General features: G+C 44.5%; 1 protein-coding gene across 1 annotated transcript; it reads right to left on the bottom strand.

Annotated features, from left to right (window-relative positions):
- Positions 1–671: 671 nt before the first annotated feature.
- Positions 672–18,018, bottom strand: LOC117059253 (trans-1,2-dihydrobenzene-1,2-diol dehydrogenase-like). Its single transcript, XM_033170858.1, has 7 exons — positions 17,728–18,018; positions 9,446–9,557; positions 6,671–6,834; positions 3,453–3,705; positions 3,213–3,337; positions 1,664–1,814; positions 672–819 (listed from the first exon to the last, which is right to left on the bottom strand). The coding sequence occupies exons 1-7, from the start codon at positions 17,815–17,817 to the stop codon at positions 680–682; spliced, it is 1,035 nt and encodes a 344-aa protein (XP_033026749.1). The 5' UTR covers positions 17,818–18,018; the 3' UTR covers positions 672–679.
- Positions 18,019–22,547: the final 4,529 nt, after the last annotated feature.

Genomic DNA, 22,547 nt, shown 5'->3' with positions numbered 1-22,547 from the left:
AACCACTTAGGTCACACTTCTTAACAGGTTTGGCCTACTTCAGGCATGGCCAAACTTGGCCCTCCAGATGTTTTGGGACTACAATTCCCATCCCTGACCACTGGTTCTGTTAGCTAGGGATGATGGGAGTTGTAGTCCCAAAACATCTGGAGGGCCAAGTTTGGCCATGCCTGGCCTACTTGCATCTCTCAATTGCTGGCCCTCCAGTAACCAAATTTGCTAGCATCACCTTTGATTCTGCCGGCATGTTCATTTTAGGCATGCACCAAAGATCTCAATTTCCCCCTCTTCTATAAATGTTCCGTTTAGGTACCATTAAAGAGAACACCACTAGGGTTGTGAGTATTGGCAATATACGGTAATGACTCACCCTCTTGGTCAAAATGCTAATTATGGCCATGTGGAATACATCCAACCAATGGGGTAACTATATTAGCAAAGGATGACCATTTCTCCCCTGAGTTCCACGCCATCCCTTTGAGGAATCAACAGGCATGCATTAACTCTAAGGACTAGGTGTTTTAAAACAATAGATGCAGGGAAAATATATCCTGCCCACATTTTCAGGTATTTTGTTTTCCAGGTAGACAAGTTTCCATGCTCTCACCCAGACAACAGCATTCATAAATGCAGCTATTATTCAGGTACTATAATGTTTTCTGACAAAAAAATGGAAATTTTATTTACTGCTCTCAGATTGATTGATACATTGGACCCGATCTTGTTCATAGATCACACCCACTTGCCTTCGTGCTTCATCAGAGATGGTTGCTATGATTTCACTCTCGTGTAAAGGCATGATAGGACTTTCCTTCAAACCTGCACAAAAGACAGGTTAATAGAACCTGGATTAATAGGTACAGTTCTGAGGTCTATTGCGTTTCAAAGTAGATTTAGACTGCAATCCTATGCATATTTTCCTGGGCCTGTAATAACGATGTAGGAAATGGGCCATTCATTTAATCTAAGCCAATAGGTACCCCTGTTTTAGCACAAATCTAAACTACTCTCAAGTTATACAAGATCACATTTATGGCAGAGTCTTTAGGAGAGCAGTGTTAGTGGACGGAAGGGGGATTTGCTGTGATGTCTATATGGAGCCTCCAGATCCAGGGCCAGTATGCCTCTGGGTAACAGTTGCTGGTGCATAATATAGTAGGAGAGAGGTCTTGCTTTTCATGCGCTGCTTGTGAGATGCCTGGAAAAAAGTGCAGGGCAGGGGCATATAGTGTCCAAGGTTGTTGAAGTTACTTTGGCACCTGAGGCCTATATATATATAAATAATTTGTCCTGCAGGTGCCTCTTCCCCTCCCTGGTATTACAGTAAATTTCCAACAGCAATAAAACATTAAATAACTAATGACTTGCTGTCCTTTCATGTAATTGACAATTTTGATGGCTCACTTTACCTCTAACGCTGCTAGGGGGAATCTTTTGCCATCCAGATTTTGCTGAACTGCAACTCCCATCAGCCCCAGCAAGCAGAGCCCAATGGTCAGGGAAGATGGAAGGTGTAGTTCAGCAACATTCTGGAGGGCCAAAGGTTCCCCACACCTGACCTAATGGTAGGGCCGGCCCTCCTCAGAGACATGCAGTTGCCCTCGTTGGATGCTGGGTGAGCTATTCACGCTCCCCAAAAACACCACCTCCACAGGAGCCTTACCCTTCAGTAGGCACTGCCGGACATGTTCAGCTTCGTATCGCAGCCCAATGTCGTGCTCGAAGAACAGCGGTTCAGGAGAAGTTGGCAGGGGCCATTCCCACCGCTTTCCTTTGAGAAACATGACTGTGGGGCTGTTCATGTGGTTGGGGATCTAGAGAAAGAAAGAAGGAACATGCCTTTTCTGATGGGAAGCAGGGAAACTCTGGGGTTTTGTCTACTCTGTGAGAATCAAAAGCGGTGATATTCTGTGATCTAGATTGTGCTGGTGACTGCTAGGTTCCCATCTCCCTGATCAGTCTCAGCTAAGGGTGTCAGAGAATTCCACCAGAAATGGAGAAAGGAGTGGAAATTCTGTGAGGTGAATGGGGAAGAGAAGCCGCTGCTGCTCAGAGGGAGAATTGCCAGAAACACCATTGGTATTGCTGCTCTTTGGTTGATAGGGGCCTTCCCTCGTCTGTGGGGTATTCCAGCTGCTTGAGGAGTTCTCACTTATGAGTATTATACCGTAGTTGGGTGAGGCAGCTCACACTGAGGGCTAGCAACTTGCTAAGGTCACCTAGGAAGAAGGGTTTGGATTTGATATCCCGCTTTATCACTACCTGAAGGAGTCTCAAAGCGGCTAACATTCTCCTTTCCCTTCCTCCCCCACAACAAACACTCTGTGAGGTGAGTGGGGCTGAGAGACTTCAAAGAAGTGTGACTAGCAGCTGCATGTGGAGGAGCGGAGACGCGAACCCAGTTCACCAGATTACGAGTCTACCGCTCTTAACCACTACACCACACTGGAACCTAGGGAGTTCATGGCATGCAAAGGCAACTTAGGAATCAGAGAACCATTGGGGTGGCAGCTTGAATTCTATGGCAACTCTCACTACCCAAGCCTAAAATCTCTCTCTGCTTCATTGTCCTTGCCATTTGGACTTCATTTCCCTCCAACATGACCAGTGGCGTGTAGATCCCTATTCAGCCATGAAACTCACTTGAATGACTTTGGTCATCTTTCTACTTCACAGGGTTGTTGTGACTTTAAAAGTAGTGAGGGGCAGACCTATATATGCTGCCTTGGGTGTCCTGGGAGGAAAATTTGATATAGAAGTAAGTAATCCTAATTTTTAAAAGTAAGTGCGCATCTTCCTCATCTCCAGCATGTATAATATACTCGCCATTTATGAATCCACAATATTCCATGCTATGGACGGGCAGAATGGAGATAATGTACCACTATATGATTTGTAGTAGATTCACATGGGTTCCCGACTTCTACTAGCTTATCTATAGTAACAACAAAAATTGTGTCCGTCGTGTTCTCGCTGAAGTTTGGCATTTAAAATTCTTCATCTTGAAGTAACTCAGGGGCAGATTTTATAGCATATCTATCCCAGGGTATGGATCACAGAGTACAGGAGGCCTCTGGCTCCGTCTCGTTGAGCCACCATTTTGTACACCCAAGCCTCCATTTTGTAACTGTCGGTGGACCTTTTGCTTCTGGTAAAGTAAACAAAGCCCATCTCAGAAGTCAGGCATCTGCCCACACCACTTAGCCAAGTACCTTGATGATCCCATCAGTTCCCCCAATCAATGCCTCTCCTGGTAGATTGATCATCATGGTGCAATTAAGCACAGCCTGCCGGTTCCCTGAGTAGTTGAGGACGATGCCGACGGTTTCATCCGCTCCTGGGAAGCACAGAAAAGGATGTGAAGCATCACTAATCCATATCTCCCAAACATGAATTGTAGCCCTAGGGCTCCAACAAACTCCACTCTCTTCACCCCGCTGTAGCAACCTCACCTGACTCAAGTAGGAACCCTGAGGCTGTAATGCTTTGTGGCTTCTCAGGCCCAAAAATCATCGATGCAAACTGAATGAGGTAGCAGCCCAAGTCCAAAATGACGCCTCCACCCAGCTTCTTATCCACCAGCCTTGGGATGTCATCCATCCGAAAGCCTAGTTGAGCTCGAAGAACCCTTAAGTCCCCAAGATCCTTCTTACTTAGCAGAGTGCGGATCTGCTCGGATACAGGGAAGAATCTTGTCCAGAAGCCCTGGAAGAGATGGAGGCTAATTTATACCCTGCATTTCCATTCGGAAAGAGAAAGAGGGAGTGGGTATGAAGAAGAATTTGGCATTCGACGCAGAGTTTCAGAATCTCGGGAACGTCAGCCTGTGTGTCTTAGCAAACCATGTTTCTAGTCCTTAAGATATTTAAAAGTGTGTGGACACATACACAGCCCAACAAGACAATGAAAAAATCCACCAACAGCATACAAATCAATATGGCTAACCTGATCTAAAACACTCACCCACCCCACTCACACAGGAAACCAAAGACCACCACAGCCAATCACAAATGAACAACCGCACCCTAGGCCAATCCCAACCTCTCTCACCACCAAAGGAACACAAGTGAATAGCAGAGAACCTGCACAAGCAACGCTGACACCAAACCCCAAATACATTAAGTAAAATGAAACATCGTCACCCGACCTAAACATTAGGAAGAACTTCCTGACAGTAAGAGCTGTTTGACAGTGGAATTTGCTGCCAAGGAGTGTGGTGGAGTCTCCTTCTTTGGAGGTCTTTAAGCGGAGGCTTGACAGCCATCTGTCAGGAATGCTTTGATGGTGTTTCCTGCTTGGCAGGGGGTTGGACTGGATGGCCCTTGTGGTCTCTTCCAACTCTATGATTCTATGACCCCACCCCCACTCACCTCTCCCCCCCCCCACCTCTCTCCCACCTTTCTTCCTAATGTCTCAACAAATGATACTGATCTGTTAAAAAATGTTACTGGGGAAAAAGAAGAGAGAGAGAGAGACATTGCACATACTTTTGTAAACCAAGAAAATCTTTAATAAAAATACATTTTTTTAAAAAAAAAGTGTGGGCAATGCCTGGTGCAAACTGTAAAACTAAGAGAAGGCTGAGAAGGGGGGGTGAATCTTCTGAATAGTTCCCCCTCCCCACAGTGACTAGTGTTTAATGTGTTAGGTGCACTGTAATTTTAGGTAAGAAAAAAACAAACAAGCCCATTGGCTTATAAATCCAGCAAATAAAGCACTGGACTGGCTAGGGAGAGCCAGTATAGTGTAAGTGACTGGCAGGAGATAAAACTGAAAAAAATAAGTGGGATGTATGGAAAAGAAAGAGTGATTCAAACACGTGAATGTACTAAAGAACAGGATTTGGGAAAGAGCCATTGCTCAGTGGCAGAGTGTCTGCCCTGAGTGCAGAAGGTCGCAGATTCAATCCCTAGCAGCTTCAGGAAGGGCTGGGGGAGAACTTTGTCTGAAACCCTGGACAGCTACTGTCAGTCAGTGCAAACAATATTGAGCTAGATGGACCGTTGGCCTGATTTGGTATGAGGCAGCTTCCAATATAGAATGTGCAAATCAGGCTACTTTGCATTATTTATCCAAGTTGGAGAATCCTCATACAGATTTCAATTCTATCCTGGCAATCATAAGGGCTAGAAACATCCGGGTGTGTTATAAATTGGAACAGAAAGCTGGAATTCTGCTACACTTGCTCACAGCTTTGCCTAAGGCGGGAGATGAACTGGTAGAACAAGGAGGGGGGGGGGAGTGCAGGAGGCAGGGGAGAGAATGAGCAGGGAGTGCAGTAATATATATATATGGGTTTATTGGCGTCAAGATCTACAAAAGCAAATGTGCAGGGTTAGCAGCATGTGACTGGAAATCAGTGACAGCCCAGACTGCTGACAGTCCTGCCAGGACCTTGCCAGTGCCCCAGAGTTCACATGACAAAGGTTGCAATGTCAGCTTGCGCCTTGCAAAACTTTAAGCTTGCCACGTTTATTAGATTGCCAGTTTCCCGTCTGTGCCTGTCACAGCTGCACAATGCTGACATTCAGCAGACAAAACATTCCCCCTCACTATGTCTGCAATCGTAAGGGAGAGCTGCACCTGCTGAATTTCTACCTGTTGCACAGTATCTATATGGGAGTGTTGCCAGAAGAGGATCAGTGGGGACAACTCTGGGTTCCTGCATAGTTCAGAGCAGCTTAATTGTGTTCTCTTGCTAGCAATTAACCGCAATTCCTTTGGTAGCTAGATATCTAAAAGAGAACCTCATCCCTTATCTATCCTGCTCTGCAGGAGAGAGCCTTCTGTAAATATCATGTAATCGGAAGGTCCATTCTGTACATTGCAAGAATCGAACCTTTAGCATAGTGACACCTACCCTTTAGAAATCCCTCCCATTATATGTCAGCCAGGAGCCGTCTCTGTTAGTAAGGTAATTTGGGCCCATGTTGTATAGAGCCATGTGAATTAACACAAGACCCTTGAACCTGTTACCAATTTATCAGTCTTCCCATTACCAGAGATTGTGGTTTGTTGCTCTTTAATAAGCCAGAATCGGCAAACACCAGCCACAAACCATAGCTTTGAGATTGGCTAGCAATCATCAGACAAACCATGATCCCTGGTTGAGATGTAACAGGAAACCAAGGCTTCCCGGTTGCAACAGGGGAGGAGTGTGAAATAGCATAGTGCTCATTCACAGTAAACCATAATTAGCTAGAAAGGCCAACTCTAGACTGTCAGTAATTTGCTGGATGGATTCAACTGTTTTCCAGAAGTTCAGGTTTTACACAATGAAAGTGGATTAAAATATTCTGTTGCTCTTGTACAACAAGTCCACTTTTTATTTTTATTTTTTTTAAAAGGACTGCTTGCAGTTAGGAAAGTGATGCAGAAATGCACTAAAAACTGTGGGATAAACAACTGATTAACAGAAAGATGTGGAACTACTGTGCCAACAAATCAGATGAGTGCTCATTGCCATATAACCTCAGTGCAAACCAATCAAAATGAATGTTCAATGAAGACCAGGCGTAGCCTAACCTCTGTGTAAGCTTTGTGTAAGCAAATCAGCATGAATGCTCAATAAACAGGCAGAAATAGGACTTGAACCCATATCTTGCAGACAGTCACACTTTTTCTGCTGTATCACACTGACTGTGTCCCACGTTGCCCCAATATTTCCTACCTCCATGAGGAACACACTGTTCTCTCGAGCCACTTGTACCATGTCCCAGACTTCTGCTGCATTCATGCCCATGGGTTTTTCACACAGGACGTTCTTCTTCGCACGGAGGAAGAGGAGGACGAGTGCATGATGCTGAGTATGGACCGACCCCACATAGACCACGTCTGAAAGAGGGATCCCGGCAGACGGGGAGCAGAAAATGGGGAGCAAAGCAAACCTTTAGCCACGAAACCTGTAGGCTCAACCTCAGTCTGTTTTCTGTAGCCTGAAACTAGTGAAATGATAAAGGTGTTTCTGAGCAAATGCAGAGAGCATTCCCTCACCGCTAACTATCACAGTCAACCCCTCAAAGATCCGGGATTAGTGCGCAAAGCTTCCACGTTAGAAGGTGGGACTTCCCATGGTAACCTGAACCCCACCACTGGAGGGAAACCAAGAATCTGAGTTTTGCTCCTTATTCCGGCTGGGTTCCAGATCCTGAAAAGGCTGAAGTACTGTATGTTTAATATAGGGGTCTGATTAATATAGCAGCCTATGGGTCTGGCCTGATCCAGCCCACACACCCTTCCCAACTGAGCCACCAGCATCTCACTGTCTTCTCAGCCTCTTAGCCATGGGTAGGCAAACTAAGGCCCGGGGGCCAGATCCAGCACAATCACCTTCTAAATCCGGCCCGCGGACGGTCCAGGAATCAGAGTGTTTTTACATGAGTAGAATGTGTCATTTTATTTCAAATGCACTTCTGGGTTATTTATGGGGCAGAGGAATTTGTTCATATTTCCCCCCCAAAAAATATAGTCGGGCCCCCCACAAGGTCTGAGGGACAGTGGACCGGCCCCTTCTGGAAAAGGTTTGCTGACCCCTGCTCTTAGCAATCTGCCCATGGGGAGGGGGAATGGCCTTCCCCTTCTCCATGTGCAGATCATTTAGCTTCTGTTCTGCTCTGCAAGAAAAGGACTGTTTTTCCTCATAGCACAGTCCTTCCATGCAGCTTCTTCATGGAGAAAGAGAGAGACATCTATTTTCCTCTGACTTCTGTGCTGAACTGTGAAGATGAAACTCCTGTTTCTCACACAGCTCTGTCTGGAAATGCTACCATCTCCTCATAGAGCTGTGGGTTGAGGGGCTATTTGAGCTGAGCCGAGCTATTGTATTTCTATGCCGCTTTTCATTCAAATGAATCTCAAAGCGGCTTACAAACAACAAATAACAATAACATAATGAAGCATAATAGAACATCACAAATACAACATAAATCATATAAAATAATTAACAAATCTGCAACAAAATGAGTTCAACTTGTAAAACACTATTAACAGAAAATAAGTGAAAGTTTAGAGGATATAATACAACAGCATCCAGAAGAAGAAGAGAAAACTCAAGATGAAAAACCAACCGGGGATGATTTGCAAAATGGAATGGACAATGGGAAAATTCTACAGCAGAAGAAAGGAATGAAAGTGCAACCATTGAAGGATGCACATTGCCATGACAATGCCACAATGATACAAGAGACAAGACAGGAACAGGAGCCAGTTTGCTTTGACTTTTGGGTTCAGGGTTTTGAGAGGCTTGGAGTGGGTTAAAAAAATTGAACATGTTTATGGATATTTTTCTCTTTTCATGGTGTTGACAGATGGAATGGATATTACGGTAATGAAAAATGTTAATAATCACTAGCCAAAATTTTTGAGACCGGAGGGAGGGAAAGAGGGGGGGGGGAGAGAAAGGAAAATATATTTAAATAAAATTTGTTTAAATATTGGAAATATTAATTAAGGTTTTAGAAGAGTTCAGAAGTACTAAGAGGCCGAGGTGGAGTTAAAATTATAAGTAATTAAGTCGGAGGAATAAATATGTTTAAAAAATGACAAGGAGGAAGGTTATAGTGTGTAAAGTAGAATAGATGATGAATTGGAAAACTGGGAATTAGGTTCGATTTGGAATTCAACGGGGGGGGGGGGATGTGAGGAAGTCAATTGATGATGAAATTGAGGAAAGTAAGAAGTTCTGGCCCAGGAAAAGGGCCAGGTTTAAGCAATGATTTATACAAGTTAATTGGTTAAATTTGAAAAGATGTTGTATGTGCTCCAGTGAGAGGGGGGCTTGGTTATTTGCTCCCCCTGGTGGGAGAAGGGGGAGTATGAAAAAAAATTAACCTTGTAATGTCTGTGATTTAAATTGTAAAAACCCTATAAATGTTTAATTAAAAAATAACAGAAAATAAGCAAAACATCACAATTACAACAAAAATAATGTAATGTGATTAACAAATGGACATTTATAATCTATAAAACAATATTAACAACTCCAACAAATAGCAACTAAAAAATATAAGCTAAGCGCTGTTAAGGTCATACACTCTCCACTCCCCTATGCCTCATAATCATTCTATTCAGTGCATTAAAATACAAATAAAATACACATAATGCCCATTGTTAAGCAAGCTCAGCAGTCTGACCTGGTATGAGACAGCTTCCTACTGTTCTTTTCCAGGGTCATTGAGAGATGTGTACAAGGGACAGAGAGAGGGTGGCATCTGATGTCTTCCTGTCTGAAAGCTGTTTCCAGTTTGATATCCAGATTCCACTAGAACAGCCTTCCCTAACTTGGTACCCTCAAGATGGGTACAATTCCCATCATCCCTGACTCTGGGCCTGGCTGGTTGGGCATAATCCAGAACATCTCGAGGACACCAAGCTGGGGAAGGCTCCTTGTTCCCCTTTCCCCACTCATGACCACTTGGGCTGATTTTCCAAGCTCCATCCGCCTCACCTATGTCAGGGTCCTCTGCCAATTCCTCGTACGATCCATAGGCCTTACGAATATTATGCTGCTTGGCATATTCCTGAGAGCGCTTGAGGTCTCGAGAAGCGATGGCGGCTACCTGGGGAGGGAAGAGCCAGCCTATGAGACAAGAGGTCGTGAACGACAGAGCCCCACGTTACCCTAGTTTGTAACTGAACGCCAAAGTAAGTTACAAACTGATCACTTTTCGTACCATCACAAGAAATGATAGGAGTCTGCTTTATAGTGAGTCAGAGCATTGGTCCATCTATTTTTAATATCGTCTGCGCTGACAGGCAGCGACTCCAGGGTTTCAGTCAGGACAGGGGCGTAGGAAGGAGGGGGCGGGGGGTCTGCCCCAGGTGTCACCCAAGGGGTGTGTGTCAAAATGGTGGCCAGCCGAGGGCTACACTCGCTGCAGGGCAGCCTTCCTTCGCCACTGAGTCAGGGACTTTGAAATATACTCGGAGTCAAGTGTGAATTTCATGCTCTTTATTCAGCTCATAGTAGTGTAAGACCATAATGGGCTCTTGAGCTCTTGAGTGGTGGATTCAGGAACACGAAGAGGCAAAACACCATGCAGGGTTCAGCAGGATTTATTTTGAGTTACATATGCAAAGCAAAAGGCACAATCCAAAAGTTGGACTGAGCACTGAGAGACTGGCGCGTACTCATTATAAAGGCAATACAGAAACCGAAAATAGAAACCGAAAATTGGCTCAAGGTTCACATGTTCCCTAGGAGGGTAACCTCCCTAGCCTCCCCAGTCTGGGAATGTGTACCTGGCGAGCTTTGAATATACTTGGCAGGCTTCCCAGAAATATAGCAACATCACCTAGCTTGTGAGCACACAGATCCGCTATTGTATGCATGTGTGTGTGCCTAATCAGCAAGAAAGCATAACTTCAGTTAACCGGCAATAATACTTGTTGCATTAGATAGGAAATACAAAAGCATAAATCAATATTACCCATGCAGGGGGATGAGTCTACTAACTAGGAAATACCTTACATCTTAATGGACTGAATATAATGTTAATACAGGTGGCAGGAGCCAACTCCAGCTGCATTCCTCCTGTCTGCTCAGAAAGCGCATGCATCCCGTCCAAGGCTGAGAGCCCCCCTTGCTCACACAACTCAGAGCTGCCCCTCTCCCAAAGACCCATAGGAACAATACACAAATATAAATCAATACATACCAATACATGTAATGGATACACAACTCCAACAAGCCTGATGCCTCCAGTATGATCAATCAACAAGACCAGCTCTTAAGCCCATTAAAGGCTAACCACAATTAACGGCACATTCCTTAAACTGGGCTTTCCGTCCCCCTCTCTCGTGATGGTGTTTCTATGGTAACAGCCAAGGTGCTATTTCTGTATTAACAGGCCATTGTTTATCAAAACCTTGAAGCTGCTGGCTAGTTTTGGCTGATTTCCCAGAAATAGTTGAAGAAGCAACATTAGGCACATTCCTTTTCCAAGGTCTCTGCCTCTAAGAGACTGTCTCTCTTAATATTCAGCAATACAGAAAAATTATATTTTAAACAGGTTAGAAAAGCAATTAAGGCATTTATAATCAATATGGGATATTTAGCTATTTGAACTGTCCCCTTCAGTAGTGAGGAATGCAGTTTCCCCAAAACGTTTGCTTTATATACACTATTTACACAATGGGCCCCACGTGATTGGCTGAATGAATGAATTTATTTTACGGTCACAGACCAACTCATTAAATCAACAATACAAAAGTGATACATTAAAATTTGCACAGCAAATACCATACACGTATATGCACGTATACAGCAGCATCTAAAATATATGGATTAGAATCGGGGCATTTAAAATATTGCCTAAAAATTGCCATTTAGGGTTCTGTTCATAGCGATAACACTGCTTGTTCTCTGAGCCTCATGGCTGCTACACAGTATTTCGCTACTTTCAGGGTAATCTCAGGGTCCCTGTCCTCCACAAGGCATTTAAGGCATAGGAATTCATTTAAAGGATTTTGCATGACTGGGGAAATAAAAACACGGCGTATGTCATTGTAAAAGCGGCAACGTAATAAAACATGAGTAACAGATTCTACCTCCGGCAGGCCACAGGGGCAGAGTCGTTCCGCATATGGTTTACCTGCAAATCTTCCCTGCAGTAAGGCAGATGGTAATACATTAAATCTAGCAAGGGTAAACGCCCGTCTATATTTGGGTATTTGTAATTTTGTCAAATACCTCGCTGGAGAAAATCCTCTCCCATTGTCCCCTATAGCTAGATGTTTGCTCATCTCACTCGTATGACGTTGGAGTTCCACATCCCAGACTCGTTGGCGAATGGTTGCTCTTGCTTTCTCGTATCCCGCAGCCAACAAGACCTGAGGCGAGAATCCCAAGTCTCTTAGCTTTCCATACAGAGTGACTTTCCATTTGGATTGGAAAGCATCCAAAAGAGTTAAGGGTGCCAATCCAACAGGAAAGAAAATAAGTTTCAGCCAGTAATGAATCTTGAGAATCCATATGCGGGCGCTGACAGGAATTTGCCCTACCTCCAAGCGAACCGCTATATTGGACACACAAGAAGGGATCCCTAGCAAACAGCGGTAGAACTTAGTTTGAAATGATTCCAGGGGATCATAGTTTGAAAAGCTGCAAATCTGTGAGCCAAAGGTCAGTTGTGCTAATATTTTTGCAGCAAACACCTGAGAGGCTGCTGGAATATATTGTCCTCCTCTCCCATAGAAAAATCTTATGGTAGCTTTAGTAGATCTTTGGACATTTGCAATGGTGTTTTTAACATGATAAATCCATGACCCCCTTTCCTGGAAGGTTATACCCAGGTATTTGAAAGTTGCTACTTGTTCAATAGGGTGATTGTCAATTCTCCATCTGTGTCTCTTTCTTTTCTTAGAGAACACCATAATTTTAGACTTAGTGTAATTAACTGTTAGTTGTTCAGCTTTACAGTAGGCAGTAAGTGCTCTCAAGAGTTTCTTTAGGCCTACCCCGGAGAAGGAAATTAAAACAGCATCGTCTGCGTATAGAAGAACTGGAAGAGGTCTATCAGCCAACTTTGGAGGATGGGCGTTTTCTCTTTCCATCTTTTCTACTAGGGAGTTGATATAATAGTTAAATAAAATGGGCGCAAGGACACATCCTTGTTTAACACCATGGTGGATTTGAATTTCCCTGGATAGGTGACCCTGCCGGTCGCACCTTACTCGGGCACGGGTATTTTCATATAATCTACGGATGAGGCACAGCAGGCGCCTGTCTATATTAGAGGCGCCAAGTTTTTCCCAAAGCCTATCTCGTGATATTAGGTCAAATGCTGATTTAAAATCTATAAAGGCTGCATAAAGAGATCCTCCTTTTCTTGACGAATATTTTTCAACAAGGTGCTGAAGCACTAGACCTTGGTCTAAAATTGACCGTTTCGCTCTAAAACCTGCTTGTGCCTCCGAGAGAACATGCTCACGCTCCAGCCAGCTCTCGAATTTATTACGTAAGTGGGCAGCGTATAGTTTGCTGATGATGCTTAAAAGGCTGATTGGTCTGTAGTTAGCAGGGTCTGATCTGCTCCCTTTCTTGTATATTGGAATAATAATAGCCAGACCCCAGTCCTCTGGGATGATGGCCGATTTGTCTATGCTGGTAAACAAGGCTGCAAGGACTGGGGCCCACCACTCCACATTGGCTTTGAGTATCTCGGGAGATATGTTATCGACTCCAGGAGCTTTGGCATATTTAAGAGATTGAATGAGCCTGTGGACCTCTTCAGTAGACACTGGCGGCCACTCATCCCCAACATCACTCATTGTTGAGGGCAAGGCCTGTTGCTGTTGATTGGTTAAATACAGAGATTGGAAATATGTCTCCCATACCCCAGCAGAGATGTTATATTCCACTTCAAGGGGGGAGTCTTGCCATCCTTTAGCGACTATCTTCCAGAAGGTGGCTGAGTCCCTCCTTCGAGAGGCCTCAATTAGACATTGCCACTCTTCCCTCTGGGTCTGAAGTTTCTTCTTTCTAATCAGAGCTTTATAGCTTTTTTTAGCTTCGAACCAATCTGGGGGGAGTGAAGGTAAATTGTCCAATTTGTACTTTCTGTATTTCCCAAGCAGAGAGCGCTTCATAGCAAGACACTCCTGGTCGAACCAGGTCTTAGATTTATTTGAATACCGTGGCCGACACTTTTCTTTTTGAGGGGTCAGGGTAGTTTGTAAAAGTAGAATCAGGTCTTGAAACAGATTTATTCTGGTACTGGGGCATGGGGAATTTAAAAGGCTATCCCTCTTTTTAAGAAATGTATCTGAGCATAACCTCCCTGAAACTTCCTTATCCCGACTGGCTGTCCATCTTATACGAGAGAATCTCAGCTCCACATCAGTGGGCCTGGAAGATTCAAGTTTATCAAGGCAGAGTGGGGCCTCTCTCACATCAAGAAGAAGGTAGAGCGGTAAATGATCACTGTCCATACGCTCCTCTACCTTACATTCAATGGCTCTATTCATTAGATTGTAAGACACCATGATATAATCGATTGTAGAGGCTCCAACACTGGATATAAACGTAAATTCCCCAACACTCTCCCCTTTAGAGCGGCCATTTAATATGATCAGATCCAACTTGTTTGATAGATGCATCAGGCACAGCCCAGGGAAATTGCAGCCTTTGTCCTTTGAATACCTAGTTGGAATGAAGTGGGATTCATCTAGGACAGGCGGCAATTCATGGAAGTGGGCATATAGGGCATCATCAGAGTGGCCGATTCTGGCATTTAGATCACCAGCCACTATTACCGAGGCCGCAGGAAATTGGGTCATCAGTTTGTCGATATATAGTTCCAAGCATGCCCAGGTGTTTTTGATCATCTGTTTTCCTTTTTGAGGGGGGAGGTATACATTTATCAATAATAAACTGGAGGATCTACATCTCATCAGCAGAGCCAGAGCCAGGTGGTTCAATGGCTCCAGCTTTGTTAAGGTGACCCTCAACCTGGTTGAAACTAGGATACCGAGGCCACCTTTAATTCTCCCACCTTTGCTGCTTGGTGTTCCTGGAAGGGAAAACGAGGAGAAACCATTGGCAGCTATTTCACTAGAACTCCACTAGCTATTTCACTAGAACTCCAAGTTTCCTGTAGGAGAACAATATCGTAGCCTTGGCTAATTCCGTGATTGGCTAATTCCGGGATACTCCTGTATGCCAATCGGAATGCGGATTCACTTCCACCTGGAGCTGGATCGGGTGGCTCCTGCGGACCAATCAGACTGCTGCAATCTCAATCCTATTGTTCTGGGACCAATCAGACTGCTGCAATCTCAATCCTATTGTTCTGGGACCAGTCAGACTGCTGCAATCTCAATCCTATTGTTCTAGGACCAATCAGACTGCTGCATTTTGGATCCTATTCAACTCAGTACATAACAGACTTGTTCCCCCATCCCTACTTGGAGACGTCAGGAATTGAACTTGGGACCTTCTGCATGCAAAGCAGATGCTCTGCCTACTGAGCTATGGTCCCTTTCAAAAGCCAATATAAAGAACAGTGCCTTTCACCCTCACCCTCAACCCATGTGAGTGATGATAATGCCCTTTAGTGATTATGAGCACAGGAGCAGGGAACAGCTACTCTTCTGGGTTAGATCTTTCTGCAGCATTTGGCAGCAATGCTCATCAAATTCTGACAAATCCTGAATCTTGAAGTGAGGTGTGGCGCCTAGGAGGGATTTCATGCTTACCTGAGGTGAAGTGGGATCTGTATAAGGCTGCACATATCAAACCCAGGAAGCCAGGTGTGTGATGAAGAGAGGGAGCAGCTTTGCAAAACTAAAACTTGTGTCTCTAAGCTTAAAGGAAATGCCAGGACCAGGGGCAGGTGGATGGGCTTTGTCAGCCTGGCACAGCAAGTGAGAAGTGTGGAGTGCACAAATGTTTAACAATAAGATGCATAAATGCTGCACAATCAGATCGGGATGAATGCTCATTATCACATAACAACCCCACAAACAAACAAATAAGAATGAATGCTTAATAAGAAACAGGCACCATCTAACCTATGTGGAAGCTTTGTGCAAGCAAATTAAGATGAATGCTTAGTAATCGTATCATCCGGAGGAGATCGTTTGGAATCTTTCTGTGTTTTGTTTTGTCTGTTTGAATGAGATACCCATCAGAGCTTGAAGAAGATGACGCCCTTGAGCTGAGAGAAGGAAGACGAGAGGTAGCAGAAATAACAGCTGGCAGTTTTTCAAAGGCAAGAGACGGAGAGTTGGGAGCTTTTAGCTGATGTTAGCTGAAACTGGGGGTGTAGCCTTGGGTGGCTGCCCAAAATGCACTTTTCTCATGAAGACATCTTTTTCTCTTGAAGGAGTGGCAGTCACGCTCTGCTTGTTGTTGTTGTTGTTGTTTTTGTCAGTTAGATAAAAGAAAAGACTACCACTACCCAGAACTGCAGCAAAATGTTACAGTGTAAACTGCTGCTTTTCAAGACGCCAGCTACTCTTTTCCATGTAACCCTTTCTACTCTGGAGAGCTGCTTCTAGGCAGTGGAGACAGGCTAGCCCAACCTTTGCCAGCCTGGTGCCCTCCAGATGTTTTGGAGGGCACCGGGTTGGTAGAGCCTGGCCTAGACGAAACCATGTCCCTCCTGACAATCCTGAGCTAGATGGACCAAGTGGTTTGAGTTGGTGTAAGGCATCTATCTCCCTGATAAATCACACAGACAATGCAAATGCATACAGGTTCACATAGACAGTGTTATATGGAAGCAAAGTGGCCGAGACTGGAACACCAGCAGTCAAAGAAAGTGATGGTTCCTGGAACGGCAGATCAGGAGAACAGCAGCCCATCATGTAAAGGAATAGCACTGCTGCTGCGGGGGGGGGGGGTCCACCCCCGCACTTCTTGTTTTTAAGTTACATTTATATCCCACCTTTCCTCCAAGGAGCTCAAGGCGACGTGCATGGCAATCCCTTCCCCCATTTTATCCTCACAGCAACCCTGCGAGGTAGAGATTAGTTTGAGAGACCGTGAATTGCCCAAGGACACCCAGCGAGCTTTATGGCTGAGCCATTCAACACTCTAACCCAGTTTCCCCCCTCAAACTTGGGTCCTCAGCTGTTGTTGGACTACAACTCCCATTATCCCTAGCTGGCAGGGCCAGTAGTCAGGGAGGATGGGAGTTGTAGTCCAACAGCAGCGGGAAACCCAAGTCTGAGAAACACCGCTGTAACGACTACGCCACGTTCGCTCTCATTGTCAACACTTAATTTATGGCAGGACACCTGTGTCTTTTAACATCCGCCTGTGAAGCAGAAACAGAGAAGGCAGGGGCTTTTGAGGCACGAGAAACCGCCCTACACCATGTTAAAGCGCTAGTCCACCTCACTCGTTCGGTATTGTCAGCGGCTTTCCAGGGTTCCAGGCAGGGAGTCTTTCCCAGCCCTAGATGGATGGATGCACCAGGGATGGAGCTTGGGAACTTTTGTATGCAAAGCATGAGACCCACAGCTGAGCTTATAACTGAGATTCCCCTCAAAGAAAATGGGGCAATTTGCCCCTCTACCCCACTATTCTCTACTCTGACTGGCAGCTGTTCTTCCAGGTCTTTCTCCAGAAACTAATTCTTTCTCCAGAATCACTACATGAGAATCTTTTTTTTTTAAAAAAAAAAATATATAACTGCCAATAGCAGAGATGGAACTTGTGCCTGTAAAAACCACGTGCTCCACCACAAAGCTATGGCCCCTCACTTTTCTAGCATGGGGAAGGAAGAAGAAGAAGAAGAAGAAGAAGAAGAAGAAGAAGAAGAAGAAGAAGAAGAAGAAGAAGAAGAAGAAGAAGAGGAGGAGGAGGAGGAGGAGGAGGAGGAGGAGTTTGGATTTGATATCCCGCTTTTCACTACCCGGAGGAGTCTCAAAGCGGCTAACATTCTCCTTTCCCTTCCTCCCCCACAACAAACACTCTGTGAGGTGAGTGGGGCTGAGAGACTTCAGAGAAGTGTGACTAGCCCAAGGTCACCCAGCAGCTGCATGTGGAGGAGTGGAGACACGAACCCGGTTCCCCAGATTACGAGTCTACCGCTCTTAACCATTACACCACACTGGCTTTGCCAGCTACATTTCTAGTGACAGGGAGCTCTTAACAGCACAGAAGCTCTTCCAGAAGAAAGCTGGCAATTCTATCTGCAAAGTTTGATAGAACCTGGTCTTGGCTGCCCTGTGCCCCCATGCCACCCACCCACCCCATTTGTTCCAGGCCTGTTATCCAACCTTGTGATCCACTGCCGGCAAAGTCTTCAAGGCCACGATGAAATCGTGGCTGATCTTCCCAGCGGAGCAGATCCCCCAACGGAGAGCCATTTTGAATTCCTGAAGCGATGCAGCGGAGAGGTGCTGTTCCTTCTGCCTGCTTTCTTCAGGAGGGTGCAGTAGTTTGCCACTCAGCTGCCTACACAGAGGGCTGAGGCTTAGCGTAAAGAGGCAGGCTGGGGAGCCCAAGGGCAGGTAGAGGCCTGCTTGCCTACTTCCAGAAGTGTTCGCGCAGGTGAGAAGAGGAATGAGGCAATTATGCACAGGAATCCCGGCTTTTCAGGGCAAGCGCGTGGGTTGAACACATGACCAACGCTACCTTACACTGAGTCAGGCCGCTGATCCATCTAGCCTGGTAGGGTCTATTTTGAGTATGGGCCAGAGGGTGGGGAGACTCATTTCGCATTTCAAGGTAAATCTGATTAATCTGCACTTTCCGAAACAATACAAAATAAAAAATTCCTTCCAGTAGCACCTTAGAGACCAACTAAGTTTGTTCTTGGTATGATCTTTCGTGTGCATGCACACTTCTTCAGATATCTCATACCAAGAACAAGCTCAAACCAAAAACAAACTTAGTTGGTCTCTAAGGTGCTACTGGAAAGAATTTTTTTATTTTTTATTTTGTTTTGACTATGGCAGACCAACACGGCTACCTACCTGTAACCGAAACAATACAGCCATCGAAACAAAGCCACCCTTTGAAATTCTCCGAATTTTGCCACGCCAAGTAAAGTGCACAAAAAAGAAAAAGGTTTTCAAAGGTCCGTAAGAATTGCAAGAATTCATGAAAATAACATTCAAAAGTTGCATGGCATCAGTGGAAATTGTTCTGCAAATGTCTGTATATTAGGCAACGTTGCATACAACCATGTACTGTATATATATTGGGAGAAATTCTTACAAAAATGCCGGTGGATTTTCATGCGGACTTAAAAAAACAACCCCAAAAACCTGACATGGAAATGTGGAGATTGGAGGATTTTTTGGGGGGGGGGGATGAGAAACTGAGGGAACCCAAACTTGACAGTTTCCCCCATCCCCAATTCTGAACCTGATTGCTATTCAAGAATCCAGAGAGGGTGGGATTGGGCCCTTCCCCCAGCCTTGGCGCTTGAGATCCTTGTAAATGGAGATGTAAGAAACTGAAACATGGACCATCTCTCTCAGTGCTCCATCTTGAAGCTGCAGCCCCTTTCCCTTGATTCCTGAGGATCAGTGGGCGTTTTGCACAGTACAAGCAAGCATCTTCGCCCCCACCAAGCTGTCCATTACTGGCTCCCACCAGCAGGCAGCAGAACTGGGCAGCCGCTAAGTTCAGCAGACAGCACAGAGATGCATAACAGGTAGAAATTGACTGACAAAGCTTTTCCTCAGTGATGCTGGTGAGAGCTTGTTTCCGGTACTTAGGGTCTGTGTCTGTTACAGTCGGCAGTCTTCACCCTATGAATCCTCCTCTCTCTCACAGCTCCTTCACTGCTTGCATTTCAGAGGGTAGTGAAAACTTTGCCATTTAATCAGGCTCTTGTGCTGCCCTCCTAGTTATTTGCAGAGTTGTGTGTGTTTCATTGTTTTCTTTCTGTCATTCCTTTCTCTCATCTTTGTGTGTTCTTACAATATTACTGAATTACTGAATGAGTGCTACCGGTATTTGGATAACTTTTATTGTAGTTCTCTTTTATCGCTGTGTTTGTTTTTAAATGTTCTTAAGCTTTGTGTGTGTTTCATGGATCTGTATGTCACTTTGAGACTTTTTGGTGGGAACTTGAGAATAAGTGAAAATAATAATAATAATAATAATAATAATGGGTTTAATTGTACACTGCTCTGCACTTTAGAAAGGAAGAGGAGATAAATAATTTAAATCAATCAATCAATCAATCCATCAATTAGCTTTCTTTCTTTCTTTTTTTAAAATAATATTTATTAATTTTTTTTACTATAAACATACAAAAAAAGAAAACAAAAAACACAACTACATTAACAACAAACACACAAATATAACAACTCATACAATAATTGAAACAATTATTCCTTCCTCACATCATGTTGGGACTTCCTCCTGTCTCCTCCTTTTTTGTAACTTCCAAAATTTCCTAAAATTCTGTTCTATTTTCTAATAACAAAAATCACGAAAATTTTATCTCTCTTATTCTATATTATATAAATTATGGTATAATTTAGCTTTCTTTCTTTTTTTCTTTCTTTCGTCACCTGTCCTCTCCTGCAACATCCCAGGGCTGGTTGCAGCAACATAATCATACAACTGAAAACAAACGTACGAGTTTATATACAATTATAAAAGCAAGGAAAACACCTCCAGAGAAAAGAAGTGGGTACCACAAAAAAAATATTAACAGTCAAAGGCCACAATAAAGAGATATGCTTTCAGCATATATTATTATTATTATTATTATTATTATTATTATTATTATTATTATTAATTTACACCCTACCCATCTGGCTGGGTTTCCCCAGCCACTCTGGGCGGCTTCCAATAGAATATTAAAATACAATAGTCTATTAAACATTAAAAGTTTCCCTAAACAGGGAGGGAGGATGTGCAATGAAGATGCTCGATGCACCTCTTCACCCTGCTCATTGCACCACTGGTGGAGGAAGGGGGGGGCAGTGGGTGTGGCCTGCCCCGGGTGTCATCCCTGAGGGGGGTGACATCGCTGCCCCCCTGGGACGCTTGCCCCACCCCAGGAGGTGGCTCCACTCGCCTCGCCCACAGGTGCACAGCATGCGCGCCACTCCAGGTGCCGGAGCAGCTAGCTCCGCCTCTGCATTGTACACTCCCTTTCCCCCATGAAACCCAGACATCCTAGAACCTGTTTTTAATTAGAGGAATTAGCTATGGAATATAGTGAGTCATTATGAGGAACTCTCCTCTAGGCATGTGTGAAGTGCCTTGCCGTTCCTGCACCATTAATGCCATTATTCTCATCATCCCCCAGATCTGAGGAAGTTGTGACAGGGTTTCTAGGTAAAAACCTGATGCTTGCTTCCTGGAAGAGTTTTCTTTTATGTCTGGTCATTTTTGTGACTAGCTTGACGAAGAGTTCTGAAGCTTCCGCATACTATTTCCTGGCAACTTGGTCGGTCTAACCTTCCTATATACATAAAAATGTAACGCTGTCGTCACACAGCTACTGTTGATTTCAAAATGGTGGTTTTAGACAACTGTAAAGCTTTGGATAAAGCCGTTCTTTCTGCAAGAGGGGTCGGTGGGGTTGGCAAGCAATGTGAGCAGAGGTGGCAACCCTTAGTCAGAACATAAGAGCCTGTTGGATCAGGCCAATGTCCCATCTAGTCCAGCATCCTGTTTTCACAGTGGCTAATCAGATGTCCATGGGAAGCCCACAAACAGGACCCAACCCCCAAAGTTTCCAGCAAATAGGACAATAATAGTAATGCGGATTTTGAAATCCTCCTGTAAGGAAACATAGTAATGAGTGGTGTCCAACGACAGTGAGCTGACTCCAGTAACTTACTGGGACACCAGCAATTTGTGTCTTCTGTTTCTTTGTTCCTTCACACCCGCTCTCTTAAGCTGGGTGGTTGCAAGATTTTATCTCCTAATCCCTCCCTTGTTGTTTTTGCCCACCTTCTCCCTGGAAAAGCAAGGTGTTCTTTCTACCTTCAGGTGCCACCTGTTTTCCTGGCAGCAGACCTTTGCCTTACAAACATTGGTGTGTCATTGGAAGCTTCAAGAGAAGCTTTTCTCTAACACCCCACATCTGTAAAAGCAGCAAGACAACCTGCCTTTCCTGTCACAGCCTCACAATTTTGCCAAGCTCTTTCCCCCCTTCTCTTTTTAACTGCCATCTTGGAAGTTAGAGATTTTCTATAAACACAAACACACACACACACACATGAGAGAGAGGGGGGAGGGAATGAGAAACTAGTGCATGCAGTACAACTACTCTGCAATCTACACCACAATTTTGATGTTATAAACCACAAGGGAAAGCAACCTACAATCATCCTTACATAATAAATAGATGTTATTTATATTTCGAAAAGTTGTTTGCTTGTTCACTATACATTTGGGCACCTTTTAAGATAATGGAACCAAATTTTGTAAGATGGTTCCTGAGATCAAGGAGCCAGGCTTTTCAACTATGTTTGTATATGACTGGGTGCCATTTTGAATCAAGATGGTGGACCCAACTTTTCAAAACTGCACCCATTTTTTGGTTTCAGAATTCCCAAACGGTGCCTGGTACAGGCTGTTAGTAATATATGATTATATGTTGTATAGTCTCACCCATGCTTCCTCTTGCCCCCCCTCCCCCCCCGAAAAAACCTGCTGCCTATTGCTGGATCAGAGCAAACATAAACTGGGTTTTATTGACGTTTGCTCTGATTTAGCGCTGATAAGTGGGTTTTCCGGGGGAAAGGCAAAACCACTCAGGCCTGTGCCAAGAAAGCATGGGACAAGCACAAAACTGTGTTTTCTTGGCAAGTGACAAGAAGAGGTCTGGATGAGCCCTAAAATACAAAATAAGTCTCTGGTTGCGATGCGGATGGAAACAGAGATGTAACGTAGGGTAGTCTGGAATAACCAACTAGAAGCAGGTTGTCCTGGAAAGAGCCCCATCTGCTCCCAAGAATAGGTCAGGAGGCCGGACTGATCTCTGGGTAAGCTTTATTTCCAATCTATTACCCAATTTGATAGAGAAGGGAAAATAGGTGGGGTTGCAGCTTCAGCCCATAGTTTCAAAACGGCTGCCCCTTCCCTTGTTCTGAATTCATGAAGCTGGCAGAAGTAGCTG

This window comes from Lacerta agilis, chromosome 14, assembly GCF_009819535.1.
Source record: "Lacerta agilis isolate rLacAgi1 chromosome 14, rLacAgi1.pri, whole genome shotgun sequence".
Taxonomy (NCBI): domain Eukaryota; kingdom Metazoa; phylum Chordata; class Lepidosauria; order Squamata; family Lacertidae; genus Lacerta; species Lacerta agilis.
This window is presented reverse-complemented; position numbering and strand designations above follow the sequence as displayed.